The sequence below is a fragment of the Tauraco erythrolophus genome, chromosome 3 (genome assembly GCF_009769465.1).
Source record: "Tauraco erythrolophus isolate bTauEry1 chromosome 3, bTauEry1.pri, whole genome shotgun sequence".
Taxonomy (NCBI): domain Eukaryota; kingdom Metazoa; phylum Chordata; class Aves; order Musophagiformes; family Musophagidae; genus Tauraco; species Tauraco erythrolophus.
The window spans coordinates 47369218-47384265 of NC_141467.1; the positions used below are offsets into that span (position 1 = coordinate 47369218).

The 15048-nt window shown below is 40.5% G+C and overlaps 1 protein-coding gene across 1 annotated transcript in view; it reads right to left on the reverse strand.

Annotated features, from left to right (window-relative positions):
• Positions 1-498: 498 nt before the first annotated feature.
• RAB31 (RAB31, member RAS oncogene family) overlaps positions 499-15048 on the reverse strand; it is an 80830-nt gene continuing 66280 nt past the window's right edge. The window contains exons 9-10 of the mRNA XM_086609294.1: positions 12006-12115; positions 499-596 (exon numbers count right to left, since the gene is read on the reverse strand). Coding sequence (XP_086465420.1) covers positions 499-596; positions 12006-12115 — 208 coding nt within the window. The remainder of the gene's footprint in view (positions 597-12005; positions 12116-15048) is intronic.

Sequence of the window (15048 nt, forward strand, 5' to 3'; positions counted from 1 at the left end):
AAGTACGAGATGAAGCTACAGATTTAGAAAAATACTGAAGCAGAGTCCAACTAGAAAGATGGCAGAGAAACTGTAAGCCAAAATTCAGGTTTGATGGTGTTTTTTCACCCTATTATTACAAAGAAAACTCTAAAAACATGCCGAGTCCACTTTGCAATTTAAGAAGAGATGTTTTCGCAGCAAATCTAAATTTTATATATAAAAGGATCTTTTTATTAAAAAAAAAAAATCAAAAACCAGTCATTGGCTTAAACAGAGAATCAGAGTACTCTGACACTGTAATTTTGACAGGATATTAGAGAGGATTTTCCAACTAGGTTTTGCAAAATCCCTTTGAAGTAAAGCTTTCTGCTTCTGGTCCTTGCATTATTGCTCAGGAGAAGTACTGAAATTACTACTTTCAAGATAAGGAGCCACATCACTGAGATCATGAAGTCCTTTCTCAGTGAAAAACAAATGGTGCTGTTTTTCAAGTAAATCTAAAAAGATCAAGCTGGGTCAGCAGCACCGCCTACCCGTCTGTGAAGTCTGCTTTCCAAGTTTGATTGCTCCATTGTTACCGTTTTCATGAGGATCTAAGGGTGGAATCTGCCGACCTGAAACACAGGAGGAGACAGTGAATTCAATTTTCCTAATGTAGTACAACACATGCAGATAACAGAATGATTTAGCTTGTGTAAGAATTACATCTGTGAAGCTTCACCAGAAAACAACTGTCTCCTGCGTACCTTGAATATTTTTCTTTGCATCCTGCTCATGAAAGAAGAGTACTTTCACATTTTAAATAATATATGAAATATGGCTATCGAGAATGCATAAAGTACACTGAAATTACGTTATCCATGTATGTAAAAAAATAGTTATCTTACCAAGCACCTTACAACTAAGAAAGAGAAAATTCTTGGCTTTCTCCTAATTCCACTTAAATGTGAATGGTGCCAGTTTAACCAGATCTTGCCTGCCCTAAATCTGCATGGCATTGAGTCCTTTTATTGAATCCCTCTGTCTTTTGAGGGGTACCCATGTCTTTCCAGTTGACAGCTTTCATTACTTCACACCACTGCACCTCCCAAACTCCCCTGACTTTTTAATCATCTTACAGGGTGATTATTTTAAGTGTCTGAAAGAATTTCAGCCATCACAGGAGAGCCAGAGATCTCTCCCAGGGCAGAAGGCACTGCTCCAATTCCCTCCCCCGTGTGCCCTTTAAGTACTGCTGCATCTTTTGTCTAACTGGCTTCCCACTCATGGACAACATAAAGCGTGCTTAATAATTAGAATTATAAATGGAAAAACAAGATCCTCCCAGATCCGATCTATCCTCTCTCTGGTGTAGGCCTGGCTTTTCCATTAAACCCTTTGTGTGATCTCTCCATCAGTATAGTGGAGAGCTTACAGTCCTGGTAACACGCTTTCTCATTACCCTGTAGATTTGCTGAAATTTTTTTCTGAAGTTGAATCTACTTTCTATGAATTTCTCCCGGTTTTACTATTACCCATGTCAGATAACATGAGTTAAAATATTTAACATTTGTTTGTTATATGCCACTTTCAGAGAGCATAAAGTTCCTGTGAACAGCTCATCATAATCCAGGTAGATTTTACAATTTAGATTTCCCCATCCTTAGCTGCATTTATTCACAGGTCTCTCTTGCCAAATGTTCTGTGAATTATGCATCTACGTTGAAGCCCGAGTCCTACAAATTCCTTGGGGGGGTGGTTGTGGGAGGCTGAGTTAAAAGCATTCAGGTAAAATCCAATCCCAATGAAATCAAAGATGAAAGCAGAATTTCACCTGTAAACCTTGTCCCTAAATTACCTTTCGTCAAGCCCATCAAAATTTCACCTCTCTTATTCACTCAGTTCTGAACAGGTATGTTATACAACAAAAGTGTGACTTTTGAAGCTGAGAATCTTGGGTGTTTGTACCACTGAATGAGAGGGGAAAAATTCCTCACATTACTAAGCTAAAGATACTCTATTGGGTTCAACAGAAAGAGAAGTGGTTATCTTGAGGGCTGAAGCACGTATAAGCACTGACATTACAATGCTGTACTCTATTTAGGTCACCAAAATATCAACTTCACACCCTGCTGACGTTATGTTTGGATTTCATGTTTGTAAGTGCCCTTCCAAAGTAAAAAAAAAAAAAGCAGAGCAGGTGGTTACAGACACAGTTCTTAAAATGCATTAATTCTGTTGGCTTTGTTTGGAGGCAAAGAGGATCCACTAATTCTTAAAACTCCAGCGAACATGAAGAACGTAGTATCTGTGGGAGGCTTTCCAAGAAGGTAACGCTGTCGCTGTAGAGACCTAGAGAGAACTTCTGCATTGGGTATCCACTATTTCCAAAGTGCTTTCAACTCAGTCCCAGCTAAAACAAAACCCTGTCAATCTGACTCAGAGCAGGCTAACAATGTAGCTAAAAAAGTTGGAATCTACAGATACGGCTTCCATAACATACCACTAGGCAAGAACTCTCTAAATATTCGGTTCTTCTAATGGGAAGTTTGGAAAAGGAGAGCTTTAACATGCCAACTAGCTTAACTTTCATTTTAGAAGTCCACATTGAACAACTATGTTACCTTTATTTGTTTTTCATTCAGCATTCCATATTTCGTATGAGTTTCAAGTCTTTTCTACAATACTCTTGAGGTGCATGCAAAGAAGCAGGCAAGCTTGTCTTTGGAGCAAAACCAGTGCAGGCTTCAAGGTCAGCGAGCACTTTGTTCAGTTCACACCAAGACACAATACGTCATCAAGAATCACCTTGATTTATTTCACTTTTCAAAATGATAAAAACCACACAGATAACAACTACAAATAATAAAAAGAAAAAAAAATCTCTAGACATAATATTTGCTGAGTAGTTATTCTGGCCTTTGAACGTAAGTACTGCTTGTCATTAACTAGCCATGTTTTCTGCTGTTAGGATATCCCCTTTGAATTCGATACAAGGAAACAAATCTTTAAACAGTCTAGAAGTTTTTCAAGGTTGAGAATTTTTTTTCTAATAGGTGAGTTTCTCTCACTTATTATTTCTCTTATTACCAGATTTATTAAACCATCGAGTCAAATCATTTTAGTTTTAGTAACAAGACTTATCCCTGCCCAAGCAGCTTTTACCACCTGATGCACAGTTGACAAAAGTAACTTTCTTGGAGTGGAAAACTCAGTCTAACACCTGAGAACCAGCTCCACACCAAATGATAAAGTGATTTTTCAGCAAGGGCCAGGGGAAATGGAAGAAAATAGTCAGTCAGAGATCTGTTTGACCAATTGTCTCTCCCTGGGCCTTCCTGACAGCTAGTCTCACAGCAGACGCTGTAAGAAAGGTTTAAGAGAAGGGTTTAAGCAGCAGCAGAATGCAAAGGACAAGCAGTGAAATGCTGAGCCTGCATCTACGCTTCCTGCTTCTAAACCAGCTCAATCACTATTGCTACCTAAAAGCACTGTCATCATCTCATCTTGTCATTCAGCTCTTGATAAATATGGCATCAATATTGCTGACGCCAATTCAAATACAGCTGGCACTGAGTCAGGATCAACAGAGGTCATAAACGGAATTAATTTTAGAAAGTATATACTCCAAACTGTATATCTCATTAGCATACATAGTCTCTGATCCAGAATAAAAAATAACCCTGCATTAGATAATCAACAGCACTGCCAATTTATGCTACTTCTTTCACGCAGCTGATGTCAGAAAGGAGCAGTAGTGCTCTGACATCCCGCCCTGCAATTCTCCTGCTATAGAAATAAAAAGACTAAGACCTTCCTCTTCAAACCAGAGTGCTCTGTTACAATACAGTCAGCTCAAAAGGTCCATGAGAGATTGAACTCATCTGTTGCTTAACTTACAGATGACAAACTAGACCACAGAGTCTTTTCTCCATGTTGCAGGGCAGGACACAAATAGCCAGCTCATGAAAGACCACCAACAGCACATCTTCAGATTTCAGATGAAACAGTCAATCACACAGAGAAAAAAGATGCACATACATTTATCTAAGAACTCTGCAGCTGAACTGGTGAAATGAGGAACTTAGGGATATACTATTACTGAGACAGTATAAAAGTCCCATATGGTTCCCATTGCTGATATTTCTACAGAATGAGGTCCGCTGACTGCAATTTAAAAATTACATTTTGCACTTGTAGTAATTAAATACCTGACTATATATTTTGATTTCATTTCACTAATGTTTAGACCATGTTTCACAGATTTTGTGCAACAAAACTGTTTATGAACATGTACCTCTACACATTTGTGCAGAGGTCTTGGTGTCCTCCATGACCTCATTCCAGAAAACACACCATGGTGTGTAAAACAACAAGCATCACAAGACACCACTCAAATGTAGGGTTACAGAAATTGTCACGGTTCTGAAGTGAACCATCCAGGTTAACGTGTGGGAAGCACTAATCAATTGCATCTCCTCCTTTCTGGCATGTTTGAGATGGGCTGAGGCAGTCCAGGATGAAGGTCAGAGTCTTCTCCAATGCCTGGTACAGTTCCAACTCCTGCTATTGAATCTGAGACTTGTTGATGTAAAGACATTAATCAGCACTCTGGGAGTTGCAGTTCTGAGAGTGCCAGAGGCAAAGGGATTGGGAAATGGAAGGGTGAGACAAGAGGTAAACAAAATGGGGAGGGAGATAAATGAAAACTGGAGCAGGGAAGCAAGAGACAACAGGGACTGGGTGACACCTCTGTGAGCAGAACTTGAAGGCAGATAGATGGGGATTGCTCAGCTACAGCTGGAAGCAGGATGCATCATCACAGTCATAAAATCTGATCTCTTTGTTCCTTTTTGAATGCGATGCTCAATTATAAGCTGACATCCATTAGCTGAGAAAAATCAGGCTTGTAGTTGAGCTTTTTGGTTTTTTTAACACTAAACGAGTTTCATTATTGACTTGGACAAGACTGCTTGAAAGGCTGGAAACAGCCTTTAAGTTGAGTGTAAGGGAAAAAACCAACCGGTTACCACACTGACAGGGACAAACACAACAGCGTGTTGAAGAGAAACTCATTCAGCGTGTAGTGGAAAGGAATACAGATGTGATGTGATCAACCTGAGCTGGCGTATCCAGATGATGAAGTCCAAGTCCAAAAGAAGCACAGTCCTAATATCTAACACAGCTACAACAATCCTGCTAAGGACGAGGGGCAAGACCATCATGGTGCTACACAGCGGCTCTCTGCACATTTGTCCCACCTGTTCTCTGTCTGAAAACCAAGTACAACTTAATTTTTTTAGGGGACTGAAGGAAGGGGAGATTTCTGTTAATGCAGGATGTGAAATCCATTTCATTTGGCTCCAGAGCAGCAGCCTGACATCTTGAAGCTGCAGCATCTTGAAGATGTGACTGCTCTGGCTCACCTGAGAAAACACAAACTTCTTCAAGCAGCGGTACAACAGCTACACAATGGCCTGAACCTCCTCCTAGAACAGCTAGCTGTATCACAGCAAAGTGAGCCCCTGCAAAGCATTGCTCTCTATAAACCTCGTTAACAAAGCACAGCCATCTGTGAAGGCACGGCAGGACAAAGCAGGCACATCTTATCCAACAGTTTTGGCATTTGCAAACAAGACTCTTTCTGCACCTGCAGGACTTACGACAGTCACTCTTCTTATCTCTCCAAATCCTTTCATCCTTTGAAACCAGTTTCACTGGTATTTTAGAAGTTCCCCATACCTCTCATATGGTTCATAAAGCTTGGCCCACTAGTCAGTCTCTGGTTTCTTTTTCTCTCTCATACTTGCAGAGAAGCAGGATTTCCCCAATTGATAGAGATGGCTGCTGTTTACTTCATGTTGTAAGTTTTCACGCAAGGTAGCACACGTTTACAATAAAGGATATTGAGTAACTAAGCATTGTTAAATTGCAATTATGTTAATACTTCTAACAGAAAAAAAAGCTCTTTTTTTTTTTTACAGCAAAAGCATAGACTGCTGACACTGAAGTTCATGCTAGGGTAAGCATCAATACAATTAATTTTTTTTCCATCTAATTAAAATCTGCAGAAAAAAAACACCAAAATTTAAATCTTAAATGCAAAGTAAACAACAGAATTCCTAATGACTTTAATTACTAAGAGATGCAACCTTGATTTGAGGTCTTGCTGTACTTAACTTTAGGCTGTTTTGGTTTATTTAACTAGTTTATGTTGTAGAGCTCTCCTATGCTTGGAGAAAAATCCAGGACCTCACAAGTTTAACTTTAAAAGTAGTCCAAAGGCCAGTAACTTCTGCTTCATTTATTAAAATCTGAAAGTAAGAGGAGAAATAATTCTAGAAATACAGGGAGCACAAACTGTAAAGAATATGATCTCAAATACTTGTAAGTTAGGGCAATGTTTTTCCATCTTTTCACAGTAGGTGAACACTCCCTACAAAAATTCGTTTATGAGCTTGGGCTGCCTTAAAAAAATGGCAATGTGTCAATTGCTTTGCAACGTAAACATACTTGCATTTCTTAAAATGTCTTTCACAGACCTCTTGACAGTAGTTCACAGATATCCACACATCAGCAGATAACAGGATGAAAAACACCAAACTTGTCCACAAAGCTCAAAAATTGTCCATCTGCAATTCCACCCATCCAAGTCCATTTGAGTCAGTGTAAACATTGAATGTCCACTGGAAAGGATCCCTTCCCTTTCCAGAGACAACTTAGTCCAGCATACAACTGGTTAAACTGTAAGCTCTAGAGGTTAGGGTTGGTTTTTTTTTTAGTCTCTCAGTATTTCTAGGAAACAAGTATTTGGGTTACATTAAATATTCAATATACGAGCTGCTGGCAAGGCATCAGAAAATCAATAGCTTCATACATTTATAACTGAGCGTTTACCACATGAAAGGTTGTATACTGAGACAGAAACACTCTGCTTTAATTAGGAAGCCTCGTCTAGGAAGAACATCCTTATCTGGATTTTTAAACATCAGCCTGTCTCTCCTTTTCGTAGTACTAGCATCAGTAAGACTGAGCATGCTAACAACTATCTATACACTTTCTATAGAGTAATTCTGATAATCTTACTCCTCGCTTACCCCTCACCCTTGACAGAAGATGCTGAAATGCTTCAACCTTTCCCCTTTTGGTAGCACACCAATCTTCAACATTTGCCAGACTTCAAAAAAGTAATGCATGCCCATAATTTATTTTTTTTAAGCACAAGTTTATTTCATATTTCACTTGGCTAAGTATTCTTCAGCAGCTTACTCATCCCACTGCCTGTTTACCTTTGGACCTACTGATGTGGACTGGTACAAACCTGGGAGGCACAGTCTCGGCTCTACCATTTAGGGAGGATGGTTTTTATGTAATCTTCTCTCTCGTATCTGGGGCACTTTCACGCTAAGGTAACAGGCAATAGACACAGGCTGAAGAGAAACAGCTGGGCGTGTAACTAGCTTTGAATAAGATAACCAAGGCTGATTTGAATTGTTAAATGAACGGGTGTCTGAAAATTGCAAGGGTGTGATTGCTACTAAATGACGGTACACTTGGGGCAGCTTGCTTAGTCATTGAAATCCAGGCGGTTTTAATGGGTAAGCTGCCTTCCCAGGCACAGGCAGTGGTCAGTGGACTAAAGCCTCACAACCAAGAAGGGGCAATGCAGAACTGGTATGACCGCCTGCACAGGCCCAACTTTATGCTGTGTTGTACTCCTATCGTATAATACATTCCTGGCATTTTTGCTGCTGCTGAAGTATAAACCAGCAACAAGGAGCCACTGTGCCTATGATTCTTCTAAGGCTGGGAATAAAAAATTAATAACATTTGACCCTATAGACACTCAGCTATTAAAAAAGAACTACTGGAACACTTGAAAAACCACTATAACCTTAAGCCTATTTTATGTCAAAAACCTTTCAAGAAAGACATTGGGAAAAATTTAGCTTAAGTGGGGAATATAGAATTCTGCTAAAAATATTTTCTTGTGTACAGAGAAATGAAACAGCCACGTGACGTTTCACAATCACAGCAAGCCTTCGGTCAGGTGCTGCTAAATGTAACCAGGGTAAGCGTAGCGGTGAGCCATCTGAAATCACAGGGGTACAAGAGACAGACAGGAGCTGCACCCATTGCACAGCTCGGTGAAAACTCTCCAGCATGGAGAACACGGACATTGCTGACTCTTGTGCTCAGTCTGCCTCCTCAGCCTTATTCGCCTGAGTACACTGACTGCAGAACCCCTCTCCTGCCAGGTTTGCCCCCTCTTCAAAAAAAATCAGAACATTTTTACTGATTCTACTCTTTCACATCTTGTATTTTCTTGAGAACAATTAAGGACAATGGATTTGTGTTGAGATTGTGTTATTAAGAGATTCCTCAAAGCAGTCAAATCCTGAGAGAAACTTACTTTAAAAATATTTTTTTTAAAAAGTGTAATATAACAACGTTAGAAATGATCTGTCTGCAATCTCTGTATCTTTTCCAAGATTTATCTGATCGTCAGCAAAACATCCCAGTTCCCCTTTTATTTTCCGCCTTCTTTGTATCATTACATTGAGTAATTTTTTCCCATTATACTATTTCACTCTGTTCACAACATTTTCCCTGGAAAAGAGACAGTTGGTAGACACCTTATGAAGGAAAAACGACGCTGTTAAAGTACTCCTGGGAAATGAAAAGCATAAGCAAGCAGGAGGTAAATTTTTTAGCTAAATTAAAATGTAGTCTACCCTTTCTGTTTGGGGTATCAATTTCAAGGCTTTTAAAGGAGAAGTTCTCCACACATGTTGGAATATCCTTCCAAATCCAGGCTGTAAAACAGGCAAAGCATACAGTCTACCTTCGAGATCCAAGGTAAGCAGAAGTTGCCGTCTCCCTGTTCGGCGACCGGGGAGCTGCACCATGCCCTTCTACGGCAGCACAAAGAGAAGGGCATGAAAGGCAGCGTGAAAGCAAAGCGAGAGCTGCAGCCTGCCTTCCAGGGCACCACACAAACAAAATTAGTCAACAGGGTAGGAGACAGAGCCACAGAGGGACTCCCTATGCTGAAAAGGCAGAAGTGCTGCCGCGCAACTTGGGCGCACAGGCAGTCATCTTGGGAAACTGTACAAAGACTGAAGTGGTGTAGAACATCAGAAAGTTATCCACGCCCTCCGCCCAGTCACAATCATACTAATTAATTCTCCTGCTAATTAAGCACTTTTCACTTGGTTTCCACTATATTTCTATAAACATACACTACCAACTCTCTCTGTTCTCTCTGCTGAGTACTTGATAAGGTCACAAGTACATCCACTGAGACCAAATATTTCTATATATAGAAGTAATTGCCTGTGGAATTAAGTGCACTTGCCTGGGTATCTAGTTCATACTAAACTTAATTTAGCTGATTTTTCTCATCTATTATATCCATTATTAGGGACAGTGTATGCTGCCAGCTGCAGCATTGCTTATCAAAGACGGAAACTAATTATCTAATTAAGTGGCAGGGATGAGTTCCTCTGCAAGAACATTCACAACCATCGGACACAGACAATCAAGTAAACCATCACAAGGAAGAACCAGTTCCTCCAGACAGCAATGTTACACACTCCTCCTGTTTTAGAGGACATAAAAGAAAGGTAGCGTTTTCTAGGAATATTGGTTGGCATCAACCATTTCAACTGCCTCCCATGCAAGTGAAGAAAACGAACAACCCCTGTCTCAGGCAAAATATGGTAAATAATATGAGCTGATTATGAAAAAATAAAAAATAATAATAAAAAATAATAATAATAAAAAATAAAATAAAATAAAATAAAATAAAATAAAATAAAATAAAATAAAATAAAATAAAATAAAATAAAATAAAATAAAATAAAATAAAATAAAATAAATAAAATAAAATAAAATAAAATAAAATAAAATAAAAATAAAAATACTTTAGGGAAATAAAGTTGAGTTTCTGGACATGCTGACTCCTAGGCTTCTGCACCCCAAAACAGAGTTCAGGGGGAGGAGGAACCAGCAGTAGTGGAAGAGGATCAAGTCATGGAGCTCTGAAGATATCTCAAGCCATACAAGCCTGAGGATGCAGAGGGAGCAAGCCAATGTCACTGCCAGGCTGTTCTTTATCATCCCTATCATTTTTGAAAGGTTGTGGAGAATGAGGGACGTCCCCTATGACTGAAGAAAGGTGAATGTTGTATCTGTCTTCAAAAAGGGCAATAACAGCCATGGATCTACAGGCTGGTTAGCCTCACTCTGCTTCCTGGGAAAACCACAGAGCAAATCCTCTCAGAAGCTGCTTCTGAGCACATGAAGGTGAAGAAGGTGACTGGGGTCTGTCAGCATGGACTTACCAAGGGTAAATCATGTCCAGCCAACTTGGTTACCCTAAATGATAGCATGACTGGATCTGTGATGGAGGGAGAGCACTGGATGTTGTCTACCTTGACTTTAGTAAGGCTTTCCATACTTCCTCCTACAGTGTTCTGGTATATCCAAATTGGGATGTTATAGTGTAGGCAGGCAGCCTGTTAGCTGTGTGAAAAATTGGCTAGATCATCAGACTTAAAGGCCGGTGGTTAACAGTACATATTTACCCGTAGGCCAGTTACAAGTGGAGTACCTTGCTTAATGCCTTTTATCAGTGGCCTGAAGGAGGATAAACATGCACCCACCTCAACCCTCAGATGATACCCAGCTCTGGGGTGCATTCAGTACCCTTGAGAGCAGAGCTGCTGTTCAGAGCGCCTGAGGCTGGAGGGAGGAATGGGCCAACAGGAGCTTTATGTGGCACAGAAAGGACAACTGCCAAGCTCTGCTTGTGGGAAAGAGGAGCCCCTGGCTATGAGACAGGCTGGGGACTGGCTGCCCTGGAAGCAGCTCTGCCAAGAAGGACCTGAGGGCAGTAAGCTGAGCACGAGCCAGCAGCGCGCCCTGGCAGCAAAGACAGCCAACAGCATCCTAAGTCATACCAACAAGAGCCAAGCCAGCGGATTAGGTGAAGTGGTTATCTCTTTCTAGATAAGGTCTAACCCACGCTGGGTAATGCATCCAGTTTTGGGCCCTGCGATACAAGCAAAACGTCGACAAACTGGCACAGGTTCAGAGAAGGGCCACCAAGACAGTCAGGGGGCTGGAGCACTTGCCCTGTGAGGAGAGGCTGAGGAAGTGGGGCTCGTTCAGCCTGGAGACGAGATGGCATTGAGGGACCACAACACCGCCCGTCAGTACCTATGGGGAAGACTGCCAAAGAGACAGAGCCAGGCTCTTTACTGAGATGCACCTGGGACAACGAGCGATGGTGGCCATGAACTGAATCAGGAGAGGTTCTGACTTGATACACCTGGGAGGATGCCACTATGAGGACTATTTAAACACTGGACTTGGCTGCCCAAAGAGGTTGTGGAACCTCTGTTCTTGGGCCCAGCCAGACAATGGCCTGAGCAACCTCGTCTGAATTCACTATCAGGTCCACTTGGAGTGGGAAGTTGGACTGAAGGTGTCCTGAGTTCCCTTCCAGCCCCACAAAGTCCCTCCCACTTGCAGCCAGAGACCAAAACTGGAATCCCTAGAAGGCAAACTGAACAAGACATTTTTTCCTTCTCCTCATGAGGAATGTCAGTCACATCTTGTTTAAAAGACCTGGAGAGGAATTTTTTTTTTTTAAATGGATTCCACTGCAATGACTATTTTCTACTTATCATAGCCCTCCAGGCGCTTTTCTCAACATTCAAGTCCTTATCAACATGATAAGATCAACAGTATCGTCTCTACAGCAGGCTTGGCCTGAAACAGAAGATGTGACCCAGGTCAGGGCTTATATAAAGATTTAGAAGGAATAGGCTTACCCCATATTTACTACCTACTATGTTTTGCTCTGGTGTATTGAAAGTTGTTCTTAGTTCACGTCTGCATACATAGCAGCCATACTATTGGCCCAGTGGATTTCCTGATGTCCTTGGGAAAGAAACTTTCAGACCCAAGACAGACAGCTATTTTCAGAAGACCTTCAAACAATCACCATTAAATAAACAAAGGGAGCATTGACTTACTTATTCCTTGAAAAAGTTCTTCAATGTTAACAGCATTCTTTGCACTGGTTTCAACAACAATTGCACCTATAGATTCTGCATATTCTTTGGCATCCTTCATAGGAACCTCCCTACAAAAAAAAAAAAAATACAAATAAAAGAACCTAAATTTTCAAAAAGTGATTTAATTTTGGGAAAAAATACCCCAACAAACGCTCAAACACAGTTTAATCAGAAAAGCATTAGTATGCTCTTCTCTGTAAAAGCAGTACTATCTTTCTTCTTACGGCATTTAGATAATCATATTCAAAATACCAAAATTTCATCAGTGATAAATCTTCAGATTTCTTGGATGTGCTGCTGAATCCGTGCCTTGAAAAAAGAAAGATAATTCAAATGACAGTCCCATTTGTTTGTTTTTAAAACTTGACCCTGATAAGAAAAGCATTAAAACACTAGAGAAAACACAGACAACTCTGCTGATCCAGGCAGCAACCAGCACAGTCCACACCAAGTGTTCAAACAAGATAGGGTACGACTGTTGCGGAAGAAAACGATAAGAGCATCGTCTGTCTAAATGTTTGCAAGTAGCAAGAAAACAAGAGAGATTCTGAAAGAAATATGAAAGTCACTGACTCCAAGCGCATCGGCAAGGGCAATGTGGGAGAGCCAGATTCACTAGGGGAAGACCACCATTCTATGCCATACCACCAAAGTGACACCATCTTAAAATCACTGGTAGAAAATCCTCATTTCGTAGCCAATACTTCCTATGTCAAAAGCTGGTAAACGCAGTTTACAACATGCCCAAGACCTCTGCCTCAGACACAAGGCAAGTCCCACACTGACCTTGTATCTTCCTGAGCCAGGTGGCAAAGCTGAATTTGCCTGTGCCCGCCGCTGCCCGTAACCAACGCGATTCCTGATTTTTGAGCAACAGCTCAGCGTCAGAGACTGAACACACTGTCAGGCACCCAAGGTACACCTGATCAGAGGAGCACATGTTGAAACACCAGGCTGCCAGCGCTATTTTATTTCGAGTTGTTCAATCCATCAGCTGGTGTGTTCTGTGTGGCTTTACAGCTGTCTGTTGCACATGCAGAATTTGTGCCAACTCCTTCACCCCCCCAGCTCTGATGTACTAGGAGTCTCTGGATTTGTGAAATTTCCCCCTAATATGAGTGTCTTGGACTTTCACAGGAGGTACCTAGGTGGGAGCACAGTAATGCGATTTCACAACTAGCTCATGGACGTTCATATTTTAAATAAATCAGATGTGCTGCTCATGGGAAACATGCAGAGAGGCAGAGTAATTGTCTGATTTATTACAAATAGTTTTCAAAAAAACTCGCCTGCAATTCCAGTGTCTGGATTCAGAGCTCATTTCCATTACTTGCTTCTTTGTATTACACATCTTTTTATTGCGGAAGACACAAGGAAGGCAGCATTCCCTTTACTATTTCTGAAATGGCACTTTGGCCTTTATTATGAAAGGTGCCACCATCTGCAGATGGCCCTGGAGATATGAAAAAAGGAACTTAAACATGTAACATAATATTCAAATAACAGTAAAGGAAGAAATTTGAGAACACAGGGTTATGTAATGAAGAATTTCAACTTGCTGTAATTTAGATGAGAAAGCAAACTACAGGAATCAAGGAAAAGGTAAAACAGTAGCAAGTGACAATATTCCAAGGAAGCATCACAAAACTTCTTAGCCTTCTCCAATGACATTTCCAAAGGAAGCCTATAAACGTCCACAGCACGTGGGCAATAAGCATCATGCCATCCAGTGCTGCCGGCACTGAGAAGGCTGCATGCATCAAGTGGAGTTATCATAATCTGGATGTCAATGCTGCTAAAGGAAAGGGAAAAGCACAAATGCTTCAACTCTAAGCCAAGAGACAAACACACAAAAGACAGGGTGAAGAAGGAAGAAGGCAAGAACCATCAGTGGAGTGCTGAGAAAGTGTTATCCCAGGGCTATGGGGAAAGTGAGAAGAATACCTATTCTGAAAGATGTTGATTATTTCATTTTATCCTTTCCAAATAATTTTATTGATTGGAACTCCCTTGAGATTTTCTGAATAATTAACGAATAAAGAAATATTCTGGATGCGTAGAGGGAAGATCTGAGCATGAAATTCTGTTGAATTCTCCTAACCAAGGATCTGGTAATTTCCAGTGAACACAATTTGTTAAGAAGGTGCACCGTATTTTTAGGGAAGTAAACACTTCTTAGTTGCTGTTACGACTATTGACTTCTATAATGCTCAAAAATATTTTTTAAATTAACAACATTTTAACATTGAAGTCTCAGCTCCTGACTTTGAAGCTACTTTTTCATGACCTGTCAGGACAGGACACATAACAGAAGGAAAAAAGTATTACTATTACTTAAAAGCATGCCAAACACTCAACAGTACTAGAGTTGACAGCACTATAACAAAGATGAGAATTGCCTCTCTACCTGTAGAAATTCCTTCAAAGTGGAGAAGAAATTTACTTCAACAGAGTGCATAAAAGTTCTGATAGGCTATTAACAACACTGAGAAAAGCAGCATGACCCCTGATTATCCCAAATCCATCTTGGCAGCTCAAAACCACATTTTTAGATGCTAAATGAGGAGGGTAACAAAGTCACCAATTATGAGAAATAGTGCCAATCTTTTCCCAGAGGAAGATAATCAGTTTTTATTGCTTCCATTCATTCCTCCTTACATTATCTCCTACAATCATAGAGATGGCAGAATCAAATCAACTTGAACCAAGTCAGCTTGTCCTCTTTTGCATCTATTCACGTTGGTCTTAAAAGCAGTGCTCTCTCTGATTTTCAGCAAAACATCTCCCAAAAGTTCTACAAAACCAAAGAGAGATGCCCAAAATGCATACAAACAGCAGCTTCCTCCTGTGTGCTCACATCATCTTATTTTTTAAATTCTCTGTGCCCAAAGGCACACGTATTTTCTTCTCATTGGAAACAACCTGATAAATTGGTGACACATTTCACCTAAAATCATTTTTACCGGAGTAAATTTGAAGACATAAAGCAGCCAGAGAAAGC